Raw genomic sequence first — 11639 nt, 5'->3', positions numbered from 1 at the left:
AGTGTACTGTGTTTTAATTTGCCTGAAAACTTGAGCACGCTGCTTTTTGGGTTATATCTGATCCCGAGAGAGAAAAGGCTGTCTAATCAGGGCTGTGAATGGAATGGGCAGCCTTGACAGGTAGTCACTTTTGCTGGAGGTAAATGTATGATGCTATCATTTCCTCAGTGAGAAAAATCCGAACCCCTGTGTGCATTACTACAGTTTTTTTTTGGGGGGGGGGCTAATGCATTCAAGCACACACACCCCCCACCTCAAAAAAATCTCAAACCCAAACAAAACTTATATTTAACTATTCCCCTGGCTTCTGAGTTTTCACCAGATGTCACCTGTCGCAGCCTTCCAACTATTTATTACTTTATTTAAATTTAGCTTTTTATTGCAGAGAGAAGTATTCCTGTACAGCTATTTCGTGGAATATCAGGGTGGGGTAAAGTGCTAAAACACAAAGCCATTTGAAGGATAAACGGATAACCATTAAGCTGAGTGGCTCATCAGAGTAAAAAAGGAAGAGTTGCAAAATGGCCGGTCGGCGCGAAAAGATATTCAAGAGCCGCCTGAGAGTCAAAAAGGGAGGGTGCCTGCCGCATCTCTGCTGGAAGCGTGTTCTGTGGTTTGGGACAGGCGACACGTGACACCTGGCTTCTAAATGGCACCCTGCCTTTTCCCTGCAAGGAAACCCAGGGGGCACCCACTGCTGTCCTCTGAATTTTGTCCTCACAGCAACCCTGGGAGGTCGGTTAGACACTGTGTCCGAGTGCCTGGCCCAAGATCACTTGGTGAGTTCCAGGGCTGAGTGCTGGTCTTGGGACAGAACGTGCGGCTTGCCTCTCCTAGGCAAATACTCAGAGCTCCACAGTCTGATTTAAGGTGAGGTGGGAGCTGGGCGAGAGAAGAGGGATGGATGGGGTGAAGAGGTTGCACTGGTATGAGGCGAGAGGCTGTCTGCAAGCGATGAGTTTAGGCCAGGGTGATCTGCCTCTCCCATGGGCAGCCTTCTGGGAAAGGAAGGAAGAGAGGGAAAGAGAGAAAGAAAGGCAGAAGAGGAAGAGCGAGAGAAGGGGTGGCAAAGAGAAGAGGGAAATAGGTGGCCTAGCTCACCTTTGGCATGCACCCCTGCCTGGAAAAACAACCACCTCTATCGGCTTGCTCTCTATATACATCGCAGCAGCATTCTCTTCCCTGTAATAAGGACTAGAAACTTGAAACAAAGCCGATTGGTTCAAGGAGCTGAGCGCAGGGTGGAGTTCTACATTCAAATGTGCCCCCACAGAAGCTCAGTAGACACGTTCAGCTTGGGAACGCAGAACCGGACTTATGTTTGGTGGCCCTGGGAGGATTTAAACCCTCCCCACCGACACACACAAAAGCTTTCATTTTCCTGCATGCACATATACAAAAATTGTAATGTGACCCTAAAATAATCAGGTCTCTGCATGGAGCAATTACAGGTCCAAGGTAGACGTCTGCCTGCTTCCCCCAGAAGCCAGACGGGCAGCGAGAACAGGGGGATATAATCTTTCATTGATCCCAGTTTGGGTTAAGGCCCTCGCCCCTTTCTTGAGTCCCCGTGGCCCTTCGGACAATGTCAAATTCAAACCCCCAACATCACTGGCCATTGCTGGCAGCAAGGGCTGGTGGGAGTTGGAGTCTAAGGACTTCCGGATTCCCTTCTCTCCAGAGGCTAGGATTTCCTTCTCTTCCAAACAGAGGCATCACTCCTGTGGAGTATTCACTGCCGCTTCTTAGAGCAGGTCTGCTTGGACCACAACTCCCAGCATCCCTCACCACCAGCCACTGCTAACTGCAAGGGCTGATGGGAGTTGGAGTCCAGCAGTGTCCAGACAGCCACACAGGCTCTCTGTTCCCTTACTGAATCTCTGAGGCTGTTCGTAGAGGAGCAGGAGAGGATTCTCTCTCTCGAAACCCAGGCTGAGGTCTTCATCTTTCTTCCTCCTCCTCCTCTTGCAACAAGAGACTGGTCAGCTGCTTGTCTGGGACAGTCAGCTCCTGGCAGGACCCGAGCGCCTGGCTGAGGTAGACGGCGAGAAGGTGCTTACACTGCAAAGGAGGAACGAGAACGGTTAGCAGCGCAGCCAAGTGCCCAGAGCAGAGACAGGATGCTTTCTAAGGCAGGCTGAAAAACAAGCCTCCATTTGCCACTGGGAGTCTTAGGCCGGGGGGGTGGGGGCGCGCACATCTGAAGAGACCCTGGTTGTTGGACCAGTCCCCCCCCCCACAAGCCCCTCTTGTCCAGCATCCTGCCCTCACAGGAGAGGAGCACAACAGCTCTCTTCCATGCATGGTTCCCAGCGCACTGTTTCCGGCAGTGCACAGCCAGCATGGCTTGCAGCCCCTGATCTAGCACTATTCTCTATGAGCTTGTCTAGTCGTCTCTTAAGGTAAAGGGACCCCTGACCATTAGGTCCAGTTGTGGCCGACTCTGGGGTTGCGGCACTCATCTCGCTTTATTGGCCGAGGGAGCAGGTGTACAGCATGACTAAGCCGCTTCTGGCAAACCAGAGCAGCGCACAGAAACGCCGTTTACCTTCCCGCCGGAGGAGTACCTATTTATCTACTTGCACTTTGACGTGCTTTCGAACTGCTAGGTTGGCAGGAGCTGGGACCGAGCAATGGGAGCTCACCCCGTCGAGGGGATTCGAACCGCCGACCTTCTGATCAGCAAGCCCCAGGCTCTGTGGTTTAACCCACAGCGCCACCCGTGTCCCTCTCTTAAATCGCCTCTTAAAGCCATCCAAATTGGTGGTTACTTGTGGCCACAAAGCCACAGTTTAACCCTGTGTTGTGTGAAGAAACTCTCTTGTCTGTCCTGAGTCTTCCAACATTCAGCTTCTCTGTAGGAGGAACAGAGAAATATCCCCTTTCTCGATGCCAGGCACAATTCTATCAACCTCTATCGTATCTCCTTGCCTTTCTTCCCCTAAACGAAGAAGGCCCAAACATCCACAGGAGAGTTGCTCCAATCCCTTGATCGTCTCTGCTGCCCCTTCCTAGCTCTGTGATACCCCTTTTTGAGACGAGGTCTTCCCTATGCCCCCTGCAATGCAATCCCTTTTTAATAGGAGCTGCCAGGAGATTGAACCTGGCAGGCCTTGCATAGGAAAGCAGGGACGCTGCCCACTGAGCCACGTTCCCTCACTACTACAGTGGTACCTCGGGTTACATACGCTTCAGGTTACAGACTCTGCTATCCCAGAAATAGTACCTCGGGTTAAGAACTTTGCTTCATGGTGAGAACAGAAATCGTGCTCCGGCGGCAGCAGGAGGCCCCATTAGCTAAAGTGGTGCTTCAGGTTAAGAACAGTTTCAGGTTAAGAGCAGACCTCCAGAACGAATTAAGTACTTAACCCGAGGTACCACTGTAGTCTTTGGAGCTCAATAATTCTTCCTTTGCAGAAGTTGAGCGGAACAATGAGAAAAAGGAAGCGACTCTCAATATGCTGTTGGGCGACAACTCCCTTCATCCAAGCGGCCGTACGATCCGGGGGCTGGTGACAGTTTTGGACTACAATTCCCATCATCCACAAAGCTGTGGCTGATGGGAGTTGTAGTCCAAAACTACCCAGAAGGCTCCAGATTGGGGCGTGCTGTATGAGAGCTGCCTCACTGCTAGGATTCTCCGTCCCGCTCTACCCGTCTCGCCATCGCAGAGCCTCTTGCCCTGACTCTCCTTGTCGGTCAGACTCACCACAAGACTGTCGCCCTTCCGGAGGACAGAAAACATGAAGGCCGGGCAGGAGCAGAAGTGGCAGGAGGCGTAACAAGTGTAGTGTTTGCCTGAGCTTCCAACCACCTGTGGGCAGAAGGAGGGAAAACATATTATTTGCAACACACACAAACGGAGAGCCGTCTCTAATGTGGGTTATATGAAAGCCTGAAGGATTGAAGTGAGCTGGGGAGTTAGGAGTCTGTGTCAGACCTAGACTCGGATCCGCCACCCTTGACCAGTGAAGAAGAAGACGACGACTTTGGATTTGATATCCCGCTTTATCACTACCCGAAGGAGTCTCAAAGCGGCTAACATTCTCCTTTCCCTTCCTCCCCCACAACAAACACCCTGTGAAGCGAATCCCCGTGACGGGGTGAGCTCCCATTGCTCGGTCCCTGCTCCTGCCAACCTAGCAGTTTGAAAGCACCTCAAAGTGCAAGTAGATAAATAGGTACCGCTCCGGCGGGAAGGTAAACTGCATTTCCGTGTGCTGCTCTGGTTCGCCAGAAGTGGCTTAGTCATGCTGGCCACATGACCCAGAAGCTGTACGCCGGCTCCCACGGCCAGTAAAGCAAGATGAGCGCCGCAACCCCAGAGTTGGCCACGACTGGACCTAATGGTCAGGGGTCCCTTTACCTTTTAAGGAGTCTCAAAGCGGCTAACAATCTCCTTTCCCTTCCTCCCCCACAACAAACACTGTGAGGTGAGTGGGGCTGAAAGACTTCAGAGAAGTGTGACTGGCCCAAGGTCACCCAGCAGCTGCGTGTGGAGGAGCGGGAAGCGAACCCGGTTCCCCAGATTACGAATCTAAGGCTCTTAACCACTACACCACAGTGAAAACTTTGGGCCAGTCGCTAGCTCCCAGCCCAGCCTGCCTCACAGGGTCGTCGTGAAAACGGTCTCATTCGAGGGGACCCTCAACTCCTGGAACATCATCATCGACAACAATTTTGTTTATTTATACCCCAGTTTTACCCCTGACAGGGACTCAAGGCAGCTTACAGATAAAAATAAAAACAGCTAAAAACATAAAAGAAGAGATTAAAAACATGGGAAACCAGCAGGCAGGATCTGAGCACAAGAGTAGCTCTCCCCTCCTGCAGTTTCCAAGTTGATGGCCATCGCTGCCTCCAGTGGGAGGGAGTTCCGTAGTTTAACTCTGGGCTGCGTGAAGAAGTGCTTTCTTTTATCTGTCCTGAACCTTCCAAAATTCAGCTTTCCTGGACATCCACATGTTCAACCCTCTGGGTTGTTTTGGACTACAACACCCATCGGTCACAGCTTTGTGGATGATGGGAATTGTAGTCCAAAAGTTCTTTCTATCCACTCTCCCTACGGAAGGATGTTTGAGATATTGAATGCCATAATGAAGAAAAGAGAACCCACGGGCAAGCATGCTTCCCACAGCACCCAGTAATATCCTTCCTCGGACGCCAACTGCACAAGTGAATTTTTAGAAAATCATTATTTTCAAAAGAAGTCTCCGGTACCGGAAACAAAAAAGAACGGCCGTCTCGTGAAGCGGCTCTAACTGTTTGGAATTTGAAAGATCAAGTCTCTGGGGCCCAGGCCTCTCGGCTTGGTTTTTGTACGGAAAACGCTTCCAGGGGGTTTTTTGGGGGGTGGAAAAAGGAAGATGCTAATATTTTCTTTTCTCCTCGTGTTCCTTTGAGGGGGTGGGGGGGTCTGCCAGTCTTCCCTGAGGCAGTCAGAGCATCCCACGGGGAGGCGTGCGTTAAGATGGCCTGGTTCCGGAGTGTCGGGCCGTCAGGTCTTGGCCTGAGGCGCCAATGTCCTGAGGTACCAAAGCGAGCCAGAGGAACATACTTCCGAGCCGAGCTGTCCTGAATTGACTCCAGATTGGGCACAATGAGAGGGTTCTCTCTCTCTCTCTCTCTTATTTGGGGAGGGGGAGTTGCTATTCAGCCCCACCAAAGTGCCTGAGGAAAAGCCTGGCGTGTGACCAACAGACGCATCCGCTCCAGTTCTGCTGCGGGTCCACCTCGCACGTAGGGTTAGGAGCCGCTGCGGCAGAGGAAGAGCGCGCTGAGCCGCCTACTCATCCAAGCCGGGGGCGGACGGAGAAGGGATGCAAAACTGGCATGTGACCAACAGACACAACCGCTCCAGCTCCGGGTGTCATCCGTCACGCAGCTAATCTGGCTCCTGTTTTGGTCCAAGGGCTCGGGAGGAGCCCCAGACGATATTTCAGCCTGGCAGGCCTAATCCACTTATTTACTGCTCTGGGGGCAGGCTGCCACAGAAATAATAGGTAATTGAGATGAAAGTTATCTTTTCCTTTAAAAATTAAAAAAGAAAAGAAGAAAGAGGACATAAATTAGCAGGAGCAAACAAACAGATCAGAGAAGCTGAAAGGGGTGGGGACTGGAAGATGAAGCAACTTCTCTCCAGCAAAGACACACACAAACACCCAGTTATCTCACACTGCAACCCCTCGGCAGCTTTGGTTGCCCATTACCACAGAGGGCATAAAAAGTAAAGATAAGGATACCCCTGACCATTGGGTCCAGTCGTGGCCGACTCTGGGGTTGCAGCGCTCATCTCGCTCTATAGGCCGAGGGAGCCGGCGTACAGGGTCATGTGGCCAGCATGACTAAGCCGCTTCTGGCAAACCAGAGCAGCGCACGGAAACGCCGTTTACTTTCCCGCCGGAGTGGTACCTATTGATCTACTTGCACTTTGACATGCTTTCAAACTGCTAGGTTGGCAGGAGCAGGGACTGAGCAACAGAAGCTCACCCCGCCGCGGGGATTCGAACCACCGACTTTCTGATTGGCAAGTCCTAGGCTCTGTGGTTTAACCCACAGTGCCACCCGCCCAAATGTCTTACCCCATGGGCCCCCCAAGGAAGCTGAATGGAGGAAGATCCAGGACAGAGAAAAGAAAGGACTTCAGCAGGACACAGCACAGAGCGGCCAACTGCGGAACTCTCTCCCACAGGAGGCAATGACGGCTGTCAACATTTAATAATAATTGTCAGGGGTTCAGGAGCAGAGGCGAGGGCAAGGGAGGAAACAGAGAGCGAGGGGGAGGAGTCCGAAGAAAGGATGAGTGATGACGACGACCCGAGATCTCCGAGTCTTTCCAGTGAATCGGAAGATTCACAGAAAGGAGCGCCAGTGGCCAGAGCAAAGGGGGGGCCTAGGGGGACACCCCAGGAGGAAGGGACCAGCGGGGGTTCAGAGGGCAGCAGTTGGAAATCGGGGCCAGCGTCCCCACCAGAGCGCAGTGGAGAGGAAGGACGTCAGGGATCGAGCCCTGGCAGCTCGCAGCAGGGAGGAGGGCATGAGTCAGGAGTGACCACGCCCCCATCGGGGAGCGAAGAAACGGTCAAGCGGAAAGTGGAAGGCTGGGCGCGCGCGCCAAGTTCAAATGCACGGGAAGGCGGCGCAGTAAGCAGCCCGGAAAGGGAGCCAGGTCCTAAAGCCCGACGCAAGGAGACAGGAGGGTCCGGGGGGTCAGCGTCAGAGGAGTCCCGGAGGGAGGAGACCACGGGGGGCAGAGGGACCCAGAGAAGGACAGTCAGGCGGAAAAGGTGGAGCAGGGCTAGGATATTAAGTTGGTGTACGAGGGGCGGAGATTCAGACGGAGCTTCGCCGGTCTAACTACTAGACGTAGAGTTGCACGCAGCAGCTTGAGAATGGAAACTGTAACTCAATAAAGACTTTTATAAAGCGAACGCTGGCTAGCGTGATCCTCTGTGAGCTGGGATCGGGGAGCAGCTCTGACAATAATAATAATAATTTTTATTATTTATACCCCACCCTCCCCGGCCAGAGCCAGGCTCAGGGTAGCTAACACCAATAAAATCACAGTAAAAACATAATGGGGAGGGGGAACCAATTTAAAATGCAATTTAAAATGCAGCCTCATTTTAAAAGTAGCCAATAGATCAAGACCATAAGGGGAGGGAAACATAAGGGTCAGACTGAGTCCAAACCAAAGGCCAGGCGGAACAGCTCTGTCTTGCAGGCCCTGCGAAAAGATGTCAAGTCCCGCAGGGCCCTGGTCTCTTGTGACAGAGCGTTCCACCAAGTCGGGGCCAGTGCTGAAAAGGCCCTGGCCCTAGTTGAGACCAATCTAAGCACCTTGCGACTTGGGACCTCCAAAATGTTGTCATTTGTGGACCTTAAGGTCCTCCGCGGGGCATATGTATGGCTTTTCATGAGAGGATTAGACAAATTCATGAGGGGAAGGCGATCAATGGCTGTGCTAGTCATGGTGGCGATGTGGGGAATTAGGACCTAGGAGAGGGCCTTGTCTGCAGCAGCCCCAGATTCTTCAAACTCCCTCCCCAGAGAGCTGCGTCTGGCATCTTTAATACACAGCTTGTGCCATGGGGCTGAAGACCCAACTCTCTACTTGGCCTTTGAGAGCTAAGATACCTCCCACGATTTTCCGTTCATTTATGTCACGGCCAATGTGACGCGAAATACTTCTAAATGATGGACACTTTTTCATCACTGTACTGAGTGCTCACCCGAATGCCTTATTTTTTTAGTGGGGTATTTTGTTGACCTTTCTTTGTATTGATTTATTATTTTACTATGTATTGTTTTAGTTCCTGAATGTTAAATCCCACCCCACCCCTTTTTAAAGAGCTAAGATACTTTGTTTTGTGGGGCCCATCTCTCAGCTGAATCTATACTGTTTGGTTCCATTTGGGATGCTTCTTAGGTATTTAAACAATCGCAATTATTTAATCAGCTTTTTCACAACTGCGTTTCCTGGGACATAAGGAATCTTTTAAGCCAGGGGTCAGCAAATGTTTTCAGCAGGGGGCTGGTCCACTGTCCCTCAGACCTTGTGGGGGGCCGGACTATATATTTTTTTTGGTGGTGGTGGGGGGGGGAGAGAACGAATTCCGATGCCCCACAAATAACCCGGAGATGCATTTTAAATAAAAGGACACATTTCACTCATGTAAAAACACACTGATTCCAGGACCGTCGGCAGGCCGGATTTAGAAGGCAATTGGGCTGGATCCAGCCCCCGGGCCTTAGTTTGCCTACCCATGTTTTAAGTGAACAGGGAGCGAAGGAGCTGTCCGGCCGTGGTTCTTCAGAGGCCTTGAGGCTGCTTTCTAGAAGGAAGCAGCAGCAGACAGCTCATCTTGGCTTACTTGACCGGGAGGGACCCTGTCTGCCGGTTTACGAAGTGAGCTTTTCAATTATTATTTCTTCCCTAAGACACCAGAGACGGCGGCTGTCTTTGAACGCAGACTGTTCGCTGGGCAGACTCCGGGTGTATTAACTGCGAGATCTCTCCCACCCTGACTGTCGCTCCTTCCTGGTTCCTCATCGTCCTTCTCACAACATTGCCCCCGGGATCCTGTTATCAACGGATGCGAACGTTTTAATCCAGCCAGGGCTGACGGGAGCTGTGACCCAGAACATCTGGAGGGCACCAGTTGGCAAAGGCACCCCTGGCTCTTATCAGAAGGAGCAAAGGAAGCTGCCTTAAGCAGAGCCCACCTAGCATAGTATTGTCAGACGTACCGAGAGGTGCTGGGGACTGAAGCTGGGAGACCTTCTGCATGCAAAGCAATGCTTCTGTCATTGGGTCCTTCTAATGCTTGCTAAGGGGGATATTTCAGTGCCACCAGGGTTTCAGGAAGCCAATGCCCACGCCAGCCTCCGCCCACATTGCACGCCCGCTGCCGGCAAGACAAGACCTTTGAGTGTCGTACCTGATAGACCCGCCTTCCGCTGGGAGATGTGATCCGTGTGACTGACTGGCGGTCCACCAAGTCCAGAGCAGGGACGGCAGAAGCCCCAAAGATGAACTTCAGCCTGGGAAGATGGAAAAGGTGCCGGGTTAAGCTTCTAACCGCCGAGTTCTGCCCCCGCTGCCCAAATGCTCTGGGACAGTGTTTCTAGGGAAGGTCTTAGATCTACACTATAAAGCTAAACGGGTTTGAAACCGAGAGCTCCTGTTTGAGGTTTGATCCCCTTGGATATTCAAATCAGAGAATCCTAGGACTGTGGAGTTGGAAGGGACCCCAAGGGTCATCTAGTCCAACCCCCGCAGTGCAGGAATCTTTTGTCCAATGTGGGGCTCAAACCCAGGACCCTGAGATTAAGAGTCTCACGCTCTTACCAACTGAGCTATCCCTTTTTTTTTTTTTTTTTTGCATTTCACTCTTCCCCACAATAGGTGGCTGAGAGAAAGGAACTGGCCCAAAGTCACCCAGGAGGGATTCGAACCCAGCTCTCTTTAGTCCTGCTCAGATACATGGGGCACCTGCATGTGGCACCTGCATGCCGCCAGATGTTGCTGGACTGCAACTGCCATCACCCCTAAGAGGAGCTGGGAGTCCAGCTAAAGCGTCATGAAGCCGCCAGTTCCTCAGCCTGGCTCCAACCACTGCACCACACTGCCCAGCCAAACTGGCATGCAGTTTTAAACACCTTTTGGATTTCAAGACACCTTATTACTGATGTTTAGGGTTTTGGCCAGAGTAGTGCTAAGTAGTTCATCCCATCTGCGTCAGGACTAATGCTCCCCTTCACTCCATGCCCTAAACTTGTTCCAGGGGTTCCCCCAACCCTCCAGAGCAGATATTGGGGGGGGGGGGAGACACACGTGGCATGCATGAGGGGAGGGGAAAATTGCACTGTGCAAGTGTAAATCCTTGTACCAGTGGAACAGGTTGGTTGGATAGCGTCCCCGAGCCGCAATCCTAAACGTACTTGAGCCCCGCTGAATTCGGATGTTCTCCTGTCTGATTTTTGTGAGTAGGTTTTGTGCTGTTAATACATTACTGAGAAGAACCCCAGCAGCAATCTATTAACACAGCCAAATTTCCTGGTCGCCTGTGCCGAGCGATGACCGGGAAGGGAAACTTGCAAAAAGCGGGTGATGTGGTTTTCCTCCGAACCGACAAATCCTTTTACACCGTGCGGCTGTCAAATGAAGTTTGCGGGTTTGGGGACTCTGGCAGAAATCATTTCGCAGGCCTGAGGAAACACCTGCCAAACAGAGGAACAACGTCCCTGCAAATCCCGAGAGCGCGATGCGATGATTTAATGCCCTCCCCAAGAAGCCTTAATCCAGTGATGACACAGTTACCACACACGACCAACGTCAGGAGAGGCTGTGTGATTAGGAGGAGGACGTAACCCACTGTCTGACAGACTAGGGAGATTTTAGCTGTTATTTTAGGCGAGGACGTCCTCCCGGCTTGGGTTCTGGGGGCATGAGGGTGTGATGTACCAAAGGTGTACAACGTGGAGTTTTGCCTTGATGCCGTACCGACTGCAGTTGCAAACTTTTAAAACGAAAGGAGGTGGCTTTCGGCCGAAGGGCCCAGTTTGAAAACAGTATCAGAAAGACGGGCTTTCTATTCTGGGAAGAGCAGATCTAATTCCGCCTGAGAGCCCGGGACAGAACTCAAGGGATTTTAAAGGCTGCACAGAACAGTTGACCCTAATCTCTACGTCACGGAACGGCCGGCAGATGGACTTGCGCTTAATGCCGTGAATCGGAGAGTCAGAAATGCAAGAAAGAGCGCAGCCGGGTGCAGGATCAGGACTGGGAGAGAGAGGGTCGTCAAGGATCTCTGGAGGCCCACAAGGCTGTCTGTTTCCAAACTCAGAATCCAAGCCCCTTTTATAAATGCCATTCCTTTAAAAAAAGAAAAAAGTTGTTCTGTCTTTGCACGAGCAGGAAGCTGGTGACAACTCAAGAATGGAACAGCTGGCGGAGGAAAATCCAGAGGGAAGAATGGGGAAGAGAGAGCAGAAACAGCCCAAATAAGTGATGGAGGTTCTCCTTTTCATGGAACATCACTCTCCTCTCTCAAAATTATTACTGAGCTGATTTCTCCCATTTCCTTAACCTTTCCCTTTCCAGACTAAGTCCTTCTTTTGAAGCCTTAAAGGAGAAA

The 11639-nt window shown here is 51.7% G+C and overlaps 1 protein-coding gene across 7 annotated transcripts in view; it reads right to left on the bottom strand.

The window, feature by feature from the left end:
* ZSWIM7 (zinc finger SWIM-type containing 7) overlaps positions 1-11639 on the bottom strand; it is a 72411-nt gene that overhangs the window by 51549 nt on the left and 9223 nt on the right. For 6 of the 7 annotated variants that reach the window (XM_028707604.2, XM_077919785.1, XM_028707606.2 and 3 more), the window contains 3 exons: positions 9441-9543; positions 3710-3814; positions 336-2061 (listed from right to left, as the gene is read on the bottom strand). In XM_028707604.2, the coding sequence (XP_028563437.2) occupies positions 1942-2061; positions 3710-3814; positions 9441-9543 (328 nt within the window). In that variant the 3' untranslated portion in view covers positions 336-1941. Of the gene's footprint in view, positions 1-335; positions 2062-3709; positions 3815-9440; positions 9544-11639 lie in introns of those variants that run through there. The other variant, XR_003703836.2, reaches the window with a different exon arrangement.

Source organism: Podarcis muralis, chromosome 15 (assembly GCF_964188315.1).
Source record: "Podarcis muralis chromosome 15, rPodMur119.hap1.1, whole genome shotgun sequence".
In the NCBI taxonomy this organism is placed as follows: Eukaryota; Metazoa; Chordata; class Lepidosauria; order Squamata; family Lacertidae; genus Podarcis; species Podarcis muralis.
Note: the sequence above shows the minus strand (reverse complement) of the source record. Positions and strands in the feature narration are given on the sequence as shown.